The 11,714-nt window shown below is 39.2% G+C and overlaps 1 protein-coding gene across 1 annotated transcript; it reads left to right on the top strand.

Annotated features, from left to right (window-relative positions):
• Positions 1-1,458: 1,458 nt before the first annotated feature.
• On the top strand, positions 1,459-4,627 carry LOC110516377 (caspase-14). The gene is made up of 5 exons (XM_036953930.1): positions 1,459-1,888; positions 2,448-2,664; positions 2,782-2,895; positions 4,171-4,283; positions 4,398-4,627. The coding sequence occupies exons 1-5, from the start codon at positions 1,733-1,735 to the stop codon at positions 4,575-4,577; spliced, it is 780 nt and encodes a 259-aa protein (XP_036809825.1). The 5' UTR covers positions 1,459-1,732; the 3' UTR covers positions 4,578-4,627.
• Positions 4,628-11,714: the final 7,087 nt, after the last annotated feature.

The following is an 11,714-nucleotide window of genomic DNA, read 5'->3' as shown; positions in this document are numbered from 1 at the left end:
TTAAGGTTAGGAGTTAGGTTAAAGGGTTAGGGGAAGAGTTACCTAAAGGGTTAAGGTTAGGGTTAGCTAGAAGGGTTAAGGTCAGGGGAAGGGTTAAGGTCAGGGGAAGGGTTAGCTAAAGGGGTTAAGGTTAGGGGAAGGGTTAGCTAAAGGGGTTAAGGTTAGGGGAAGGGTTAGCTAAAGGGGTTAAGGTTAGGGGAAGGGTTAGCTAAAGGGTTACGGTTAGGGTTAGGGGAAGGGTTAGGTAAAGGGTTAAGGTTAGGGGAAGGGTTAGCTAAAGGGGTTAAGGTTAGGGGAAGGGTTAGCTAAAGGGTTACGGTTAGGGTTAGGGGAAGGGTTAGGTAAAGGGTTAAGGTTAGGGGAAGGGTTAGCTAAAAGGGTTAAGGTTAGGGGAAGGGTTAGCTAAAGGGGTTAGGGTCAGGGGAAGGGTTAGCTAAAGGGTTAGCTAAAGGGGTTAGGGTCAGGGGAAGGGTTAGCTAAAGGGGTTAGGGTCAGGGGAAGGGTTAGCTAAAGGGGTTAGGGTCAGGGGAAGGGTTAGCTAAAGGGTTAAGGTTAGGTTTAGGGGAAGGGTTAGCTAAAGGGGTTAGGGTCAGGGGAAGGGTTAGCTAAAGGGTTAAGGTTAGGGGAAGGGTTAGCTAAAGGGGTTAGGGTCAGGGGAAGGGTTAGCTAAAGGGGTTAGGGTCAGGGTTAGGTTTAGGGGAAGGGTTAGCTAAAGGGGTTAGGGTCAGGGGAAGGGTTAGCTAAAGGGTTAAGGTTAGGGGAAGGGTTAGCTAAAGGGGTTAGGGTCAGGGGAAGGGTTAGCTAAAGGGGTTAGGGTCAGGGGAAGGGTTAGCTAAAGGGTTAAGGTTCGGGTCAGGTGAAGGGTTAGCTAACAAGTAGTTCCAAGGTAGCTAAAAAGTTGCTAATTAGTTCAAATGCTGAAGTTGTCCGTGATGTGAACGTTCAGGTTACACGCCCACCCATCCACCCCGACTTACCAACCTACTTTAGTTTTTTTAAACTTTAGGTAACCATCTGTCTTATGTTACCATACCAAACGTAAGCTATCATATACATTTCAGTGTCACAGATTCACGTGTACTATGTTACGTCTAGTCTATGAGACCAGGCTGAGTGTGAGCGACGCAAATGAATGAGAGCTGAAGTAGAACTAGTAACACATGGGCAAGGGAGGGAAAAGCCTTCCGACGAATGAACACAGCATGTAGTCTATTGTTTTACTATAGACAATGTTTTTCATTCTTTTAAACGGTCTTGCTGCAATTCTGTATCTGTCACTCCCCCATGGATTTTTCCTTGAATCCTCATAGATGTCCCGAGCAACAGTGAGCTACACAACACACACATAAACTACTATAAAAGTAGACTTTATTCCAACAATGTAATGACTTTTTGTGCCTGGTCTTTTCATGTTTTAACACAGGCATTGTAAAAGTTAATTAATGTTTTTTGGGGGAAAATACCAGCAGGAAAAGGCTATGTCATCACAGTAAAAAAGGGGTGTGGCATACTGCCACTATGACACGCCCACTAATATGCCTCTACGAAGTTTGATCTTGTTCTAGTCGCAGAACATTTCATTCTAGTTGTAGAATAACCGCGGCGCTGTTTTTGAGACAGATATTTTTTTGACTAGGTATTGTTAGTGTGAAATAACTTTGGTTTTCAATCTGTTAAAGTCAAACACTCAACACAAGAGCCGTATTGTTTAGGCTGAGAGCCAGGCTGCGAAATGGACAGATATGATCTAAGTGGCAGACGTGCAGCCGTGATCATGTGCGGTGGGGGAAGACCGGGCTCTGAGTACGATGTTGAGAGAATAAAGGCGCTCTGCAAACAGAATAAGTTTCCTGGACCTAGTTATAGTGTTAAATGCAAAACTAAAGAGGTAAGTCACATCTATTCAAGTCAATGCTTTCTGTGAACAGGCAATCCAATAACACTATTCAGAGAGGAGGGAACACTAACTAAGCTGACTTAAGTCACATCTATTCAAGTCAATGCTTTCTGTGAACAGGCAATCCAATAACACTATTCAGAGAGGAGGGAACACTAACTAAGCTGACTTAAGTCACATCTATTCAAGTCAATGCTTTCTGTGAACAGGCAATCCAATAACACTATTCAGAGAGGAGGGAACACTAACTAAGCTGACTTAAGTCAAATTTAAACTCAGTCTCCCATTGACATCAATGCATAGTAAGTGAACACTTAGGATTTGTCCGAAAATGCTGTATCATCTGATGTCTCCTACAACTACAGTAGCAGCAGCTAGTGGGTAAAAACATGCATCAGTAAGGTGAGCTAACTTGATTTGTTAGCAGTTTTGCAAACTAAAAACGATTGCTAATTGCTAGCACAGACCAAACTCATGACAGCAGTAAAGAGTATGAGCCCCCCCCCCAAGGTCTGGAATCTCATTCCCTGCTGTATTTGACCAATTTCAGGACGTAACTGATGCACTGAAGTCATTTCGAAACAACCTGAGCAATGACGTCAGTTGCCTCGCAATGTTCATCATGGCCCATGGTGGACTTGGACACATTGAAGTCAATGACGAAGAGATTCTAGATCTAGAAGATATCTACAAGATGTTTAGCAACAGCCAGTGTCCAGCCCTCCGTGAGAAACCCAAGCTCTTTGTTGTGCAGGCCTGTAGGGGAGGTGTGTCTCTTTACATATCGGTGTTTGAAAGCTTGTGGCCTTTTAATTATTATTATTTTTTTACATGTTTATTGATAAATACACCGTTTTGTCTCTATTTTCTGCATTTCTCTTCAGTGAAGGGACGTCCTAAAGACCTTTACACAGACGGAGGTAGATCTTCAGGCGCTGTCTCAAAAAAGTTGCTCCCCACGGAGTCTGACTCCATGGAAGTGTATGCAGTGCCTCCAGGTACCTGCTTTCACGTAGCAGTAGTCTATAATCCTTAATGTAATGTCAGTCACGTAACAGAGTAGTCTATAATCCTTAATGTAATGTCAGTCACGTAACAGTAGTCTATAATCCTTAATGTAATAATGTAATGTCAGTCACGTAACAGAGTAGTCTAGAATCCTTAATGTATTGTCAGTCACGTAACAGTAGTCTATAATCCTTAATGTAATAATGTAATGTCAGTCACGTAACAGAGTAGTCTAGAATCCTTAATGTATTGTCAGTCACGTAACAGAGTAGTCTAGAATCCTTAATGTAATGTCAGTCACGTAACAGTAGTCTATAATCCTTAATGTAATGTCAGTCACGTAACAGTAGTCTATAATCCTTAATGTAATAATGTAATGTCAGTCACGTAACAGAGTAGTCTAGAATCCTTAATGTATTGTCAGTCACGTAACAGTAGTCTATAATCCTTAATGTAATAATGTAATGTCAGTCACGTAACAGAGTAGTCTAGAATCCTTAATGTATTGTCAGTCACGTAACAGAGTAGTCTAGAATCCTTAATGTAATGTCAGTCACGTAACAGTAGTCTATAATCCTTAATGTAATGTCAGTCACGTAACAGTAGTCTATAATCCTTAATGTAATAATGTAATGTCAGTCACGTAACAGAGTAGTCTAGAATCCTTAATGTATTGTCAGTCACGTAACAGAGTAGTCTAGAATCCTTAATGTAATGTCAGTCACGTAACAGTAGTCTATAATCCTTAATGTAATGTCAGTCACGTAACAGTAGTCTATAATCCTTAATGTAATAATGTAATGTCAGTCACGTAACAGAGTAGTCTAGAATCCTTAATGTATTGTCAGTCACGTAACAGAGTAGTCTAGAATCCTTAATGTAATGTCAGTCACGTAACAGTAGTCTATAATCCTTAATGTAATGTCAGTCACGTAACAGAGTAGTCTAGAATCCTTAATGTATTGTCAGTCACGTAACAGTAGTCTATAATGCTTAATGCATTGTCAGTCACGTAACAGTAGTCTATAATGCTTAATGCATTGTCAGTCACGTGACAGTAGTCTATAATCCTTAATGTAATGTCAGTCACGTAACAGAGTAGTCTAGAATCCTTAATGTATTGTCAGTCACGTATCAGAGTAGTCTAGAATCCTTAATGTATTGTCAGTCACGTATCAGAGTAGTCTAGAATCCTTAATGTAATAACGTAATGTCAGTCTTAGTTCCCTTTTTTCTGAAGGATGTCTCTATCTTTTTAAACACAGGAAAACTTGCCATCAGACACCCGGACAGAGGATGCCCATTGTTTGAAGAGATGCATAACGTGTTTACGAAGGATTCAGTAGCTACCCGTGATGTGTATGAACTCTTCACAGAGGTCAGCACGGTTGATGGAGAAACCTGCTCATAATGTCATGTGATGGATATCGGCCAAAATGTCTTTAAAATGGGGTTTCGTGTACTATTCATTTTCCCCCGTGATCTTTTTCAGGTGAACCAACGTCTGGGTCAGAGGAAGGACCGTAGAAAGGACGGATACGAACATGATTTCCAGCCAACACCCAGAGTCATCAAGAGAAACCTACAGCCAGTAGATAAAGAGGATTCATCTGATGACATAGGGCGTTCTCTTCACATTGTGAACAATCTGACCAAGAAGTTGTATCTCTGATAGGGAGATGGGAGGAGGTACAGTAAGAGGAGGAGGAGGGGGGGGGGGGGGTGAGGGTTATAAGCACACTCTGAGTGTTGTATCTCTGATAGGGAGATGGGAGGAGGTACAGTAAGAGGAGGAGGGGGGGTGAGGGTTATAAGCACACTCTGAGTGTTGTATATCTGATAGGGAGATGGGAGGAGGTACAGTAAGAGGAGGAGGGGGGGTGAGGGTTATAAGCACACTCTGAGTGTTGTATCTCTGATAGGGAGATGGGAGGAGGTACAGTAAGAGGAGGAGGGGGGGTGAGGGTTATAAGCACACTCTGAGTGTTGTATATCTGATAGGGAGATGGGAGGAGGTACAGTAAGAGGAGGAGGAGGAGGGGGGGGTGAGGGTTATAAGCACACTCTGAGTGTTGTATCTCTGATAGGGAGATGGGAGGAGGTACAGTAAGAGGAGGAGGGGGGGGGGGTGAGGGTTATAAGCACACTCTGAGTGTTGTATATCTGATAGGGAGATGGGAGGAGGTAGAGTAAGAGGAGGAGGAGGAGGGGGTGAGGGTTATAAGCACACTCTGAGTGTTGTATATCTGATAGGGAGATGGGAGGAGGTACAGTAAGAGGAGGAGGGGGGGTGAGGGTTATAAGCACACTCTGAGTGTTGTATATCTGATAGGGAGATGGGAGGAGGTACAGTAAGAGGAGGAGGGGGGGTGAGGGTTATAAGCACACTCTGAGTGTTGTATCTCTGATAGGGAGATGGGAGGAGGTACAGTAAGAGGAGGAGGAGGAGGGGGGTGAGGGTTATAAGCACACTCTGAGTGTTGTATCTCTGATAGGGAGATGGGAGGAGGTACAGTAAGAGGAGGAGGAGGAGGGGGTGAGGGTTATAAGCACACTCTGAGTGTTGTATATCTGATAGGGAGATGGGAGGAGGTACAGTAAGAGGAGGAGGGGGGGGGTGAGGGTTATAAGCACACTCGGAGTGTTGTATATCTGGGTTCAAAGGGACATTCACTTTTAAAATCGCAAGATCGACGTCAGTTTATGTTGATGTATGGCCACTACGAGTGAAAATATTGAAAATAATCAACCTGGATTTTCCAAAAGCATCTTAAGTCCATGTTCATCTTAAATCGTGTTCACGTTGGCAGTTTGAACAGCCAAAAAAGCACATGACATCAGATATTTCAGCCACATACTGATTTATGGCCATGAATGTGTAAATGTATTAATTCTCCTAACCTGCTACGTTAATTATTCCAACCTGCTACGTTAATTCTCCTAACCTGCTATGTAAACAATAAACCGACCCGCGGTGCACCTGGCTATGGTCGGTCTCACCAATAACGCAGCGTTGATGTTACACCCATACTCATTGCTGTTGATCCACCCAATTATTTTGCAACGCCCATCTTCAGACACACTCCACGGATGCAGTTACGGTTGCCCAAGCCTCTCTCTATGCCCCTCTCGCTATGATTATGCGCTATGATTATGCTCTATGATTATGCGCTAACGTTACTTCGTAGGCACTGAACGTATGCATAGTTTTATTAGGGAAATCGTTATTCGTTATTCTTGCACAGCATGTTAACGTTTAAAATCATAGTATTGTTTGCATACTCACCGGGATCGGCTCCTAACACCAGCCACACGACACGATAAAAAAATGACACCAACAGAATTTGTCCGAGCCTACGGCCGTATTTACTCCGCCGCCCCACATCCTGTCACACTGAACGAGCCAAGACAACAGGTGTTGTGCCGAAAAATCCCCCCCCCCCCCCCCCCCCCCCCCCCTTCGCGTTCTACATTGCTGCGACTTGCTTGCAGGTTGAGATGTCTGCTCTTCACTCCGTTGTCAGTTCAGCCTACATTTCACTGATCTTAGTAGCAGAAAGCATCTTTGTCTGCAGTTTTCGGTTTGGCTATTTGTTTCAAGCGTATGCGGCGGTTCTTTCTTGTAGTATAGCGTCCACCCGCACACGGGGGCGCAGTATGCCGCTCTGGGTGGCTGCCCATGTCGCCCGTATCTAAATCCCCTACTGATTTCTATTAGTCTACAAATACATCGCTTTGAAAAAATGTGTCATACATCCCATGTCTTATTCGACTAGTATTTTTTGAAAGAGTAAGGATAATAATTCAGTCATGGTTGTTCTGAAATGTTTATTGCTTGCCAACATTTTACTCCCTCTTCTATGTTTAATATAACACACATACAATAATTATTCATTTCGGTTGCTTATCCTGATGTTTGTTCTATAGAACGTATTTGACTCTAGCCACACAATTAGTGAAATTAGAAGGGGTTGATACTTTTACACGAACCTAAAACCTCTAATTCTCATACAATACATAATCACAGTTTTCATTTTGATGTTGCTATCGAGAACCCGAGGCATTAACCAAGTTATTCTGTCTTATCCAAACGCTTCTCAGCTATAAGCGCTGCTAACCGGTGGTTGTTTTCTTGTTGTTTCTTCAGTAAAGGGTGATGAAAACGATATAATTTTTAAACAAATATATACAATATTTTTCTTTAAAAAGATGGTCAAACTTCATCTCTGTCTATTGGTTGTTCCCAGATGTGTTTAACAAGAATCTTCTTCTTTGGTATCATGTGATTCACTCGTTAGTTTGTACATGCTGCCACCTACTGTGTGGTAATGTCTGGTAGTTCAGTTTACATTTTGAAGTACAAAAATACATTTTAAAAAATGCACCACCAACTAACATCTATATACCACTAATACATACCACCATCTATATACCACTATTACATACCACTATCTATATACCACTATTACATACCACCATCTATATACCACCACTACATACCACCATCTATATACCACTATTACATACCACCATCTATATACCACTATTACATACCACCATCTATATACCACTATTACATACCACCATCTATATACCACTAATACATACCACCATCTATATACCACTATTACATACCACCATCTATATACCACTAATACATACCACCAACTAACATCTATATACCACTAATACACACCACCATCTATATACCACTATTACATACCACCATCTATATACCACTAATACATACCACCATCTATATACCACTAATACACACCACCATCTATATACCACTATTACATACCACCATCTATATACCACTACTACATACCACCATCTATATACCACTATTACATACCACCATCTATATACCACTATTACATACCACCATCTATATACCACTATTACATACCACCATCTATATACCACTAATACACACCACCATCTATATACCACTATTACATACCACCATCTATATACCACTATTACATACCACCATCTATATACCACTATTACATACCACCATCTATATACCACTATTACATACCACCATCTATATACCACTATTACATACCACCATCTATATACCACTATTACATACCACCATCTATATACCACTATTACATACCACCAACTATATACCACTACTACATACCACCATCTATATACCACTATTACATACCACCATCTATATACCACTATTACATACCACCATCTATATACCACTACTACATACCACCATCTATATACCACTATTACATACCACCATCTATATACCACTATTACATACCACCATCTATATACCACTACTACATACCACCATCTATATACCACTATTACATACCACCATCTATATACCACTATTACATACCACTATCTATATACCACTATTACATACCACTATCTATATACCACTATTACATACCACTATCTATATACCACTATTACATACCACCATCTATATACCACTATTACATACCACCATCTATATACCACTATTACATACCACCATCTATATACCACCACTACATACCACCATCTATATACCACTAATACACACCACCAACTATATACCACTATTACATACCACCAACTATATACCACTATTACATACCACTATCTATATACCACTATTACATACCACCATCTATATACCACTATTACATACCACCATCTATATACCACCACTACATACCACCATCTATATACCACTAATACACACCACCAACTATATACCACTATTACATACCACCATCTATATACCACTATTACATACCACCATCTATATACCACTATTACATACCACCATCTATATACCACTATTACATACCACCATCTATATACCACTAATACATACCACCATCTATATACCACTATTACATACCACCATCTATATACCACTATTACATACCACCAACTATATACCACTATTACATACCACCAACTAACTATATACCGCCATCTATATACCACTAATACATACCACCATCTATATACCACTATTACATACCACCAACTATATACCACTATTACATACCACCAACTATATACCACTATTACATACCACCATCTATATACCACTATTACATACCACCAACTATATACCACTATTACATACCACCAACTAACTATATACCGCCATCTATATACCACTATTACATACCACCATCTATATACCACTATTACATATCACCATCTATATAGCACTATTACATACCACCAACTATATACCACTATTACATACCACCAACTATATACCACTATTACATATCACCATCTATATACCACTATTACATATCACCATCTATATAGCACTATTACATACCACCAACTATATACCACTATTACATATCACCATCTATATAGCACTATTACATACCACCAACTATATACCACTATTACATACCACCATCTATATACCACTATTACATACCACCATCTATATACCACTATTACATACCACCAACTATATACCACTATTACATACCACCATCTATATACCACTAATACATACCACCATCTATATACCACTATTACATACCACCATCTATATACCACTATTACATACCACCAACTATATACCACTATTACATACCACCAACTAACTATATACCGCCATCTATATACCACTAATACATACCACCATCTATATACCACTATTACATACCACCAACTATATACCACTATTACATACCACCAACTATATACCACTATTACATACCACCAACTATATACCACTATTACATACCACCATCTATATACCACCATTACATACCACCATCTATATACCACTATTACATACCACCATCTATATACCACCATTACATACCACCATCTATATACCACTAATACATACCACCATCTATATACCACTATTACACACCACCAACTAACATCTATATACCACTACTACATACCACCAACTATATACCACTATTACATACCACCAACTAACTATATACCACCATCTATATACCACTAATACATACCACTATTACATACCACCATGTATATACCACTAATACAAACCACCATCTATATACCAATATTACACACCACCATCTTATATACCACTATTACATACCACCATCTATATACCACTATTACATACCACCATCTTATATACCACTATTACATACCACCAACTATATACCACTATTACATACCACCATCTTATATACCACTATTACATACCACCAACTAACATCTATATACCACTATTACATACCACCATCTATATACCACTATTACATACCAACATATATATACCACTATTACATACCACCATCTATATACCACTATTACATACCACCATCTATATACCACTATTACATACCACCAACTAACATCAATATACCACTATTACATACCACCATCTATATACCACTATTACATACCACCATCTATATACCACTAATACATACCACCATCTATATACCACTATTACATACCACCATCTATATACCACTACTACATACCACCAACTATATACCACTATTACATACCACCAACTAACTATATACCACTATTACATACCGCCATCTATATACCACTATTACATACCACCATCTATATACCACTACTACATACCACCAACTATATACCACTATTACATACCACCAACTAACTATATACCACTAATACATACCACCATCTATATACCACTATTACACACCACCATCTATATACTCTATTACATACCACCATCTATATACCACTATTACACACCACCATCTATATACCACTATTACATACCACAATCTATATACCACTATTACATACCACCATCTATATACCACTATTACATACCACCATCTATATACCACTATTACATACCACCAACTAACATCAATATACCACTATTACATACCACCATCAATATACCACTATTACATACCACCATCTATATACCACTAATACATACCACCATCTATATACCATTAATACATTCCACCATCTATATACTACTATTACATACCACCATCTATATACCACTAATACATACCACCAACTAACATCTATATACCACTATTACATACCACCATCTATATACCACTATTACATACCACCATCTATATACCACTATTACATACCACCATCTATATACCACTATTACATACCACCATCTATATACCACTAATACATACCACCATCTATATACCACCATTACATACCACCATCTATATACCACTAATACATACCACCATCTATATACCACTATTACATACCACCATCTATATACCACTATTACATACCACCATCTATATACCACTAATACATACCACCATCTATATACCACTATTACATACCACCATCTATATACCACTATTACATACCACCATCTATATACCACTATTACATACCACCATCTATATACCACTATTACATACCACCATCTATATACCACTAATACATACCACCATCTATATACCACTATTACATACCACCATCTATATACCACTATTACATACCACCATCTATATACCACTAATACATACCACCATCTATATACCACTAATACATTCCACCATCTATATACCACTATTACATACCACCATCTATATACCACTAATACATACCACCAACTAACATCTATATACCACTATTACATACCACCAACTAACATCTATATACCACTAATACATACCACCAACTAACATCTATATACCACTAATACATACCACCATCTATATACCACTAATACATACCACCATCTATATACCACTAATACATACCACCATCTATATACCACTATTACATACCACCATCTATATACCACTATTACATACCACCATCTATATACCACTAA

Source organism: Oncorhynchus mykiss, chromosome 19 (assembly GCF_013265735.2).
Source record: "Oncorhynchus mykiss isolate Arlee chromosome 19, USDA_OmykA_1.1, whole genome shotgun sequence".
Classification (NCBI taxonomy): domain Eukaryota; kingdom Metazoa; phylum Chordata; class Actinopteri; order Salmoniformes; family Salmonidae; genus Oncorhynchus; species Oncorhynchus mykiss.
The sequence above is the reverse complement of the archived record's forward strand: the minus strand, read 5'-3'. Positions and strand labels throughout refer to the sequence as shown.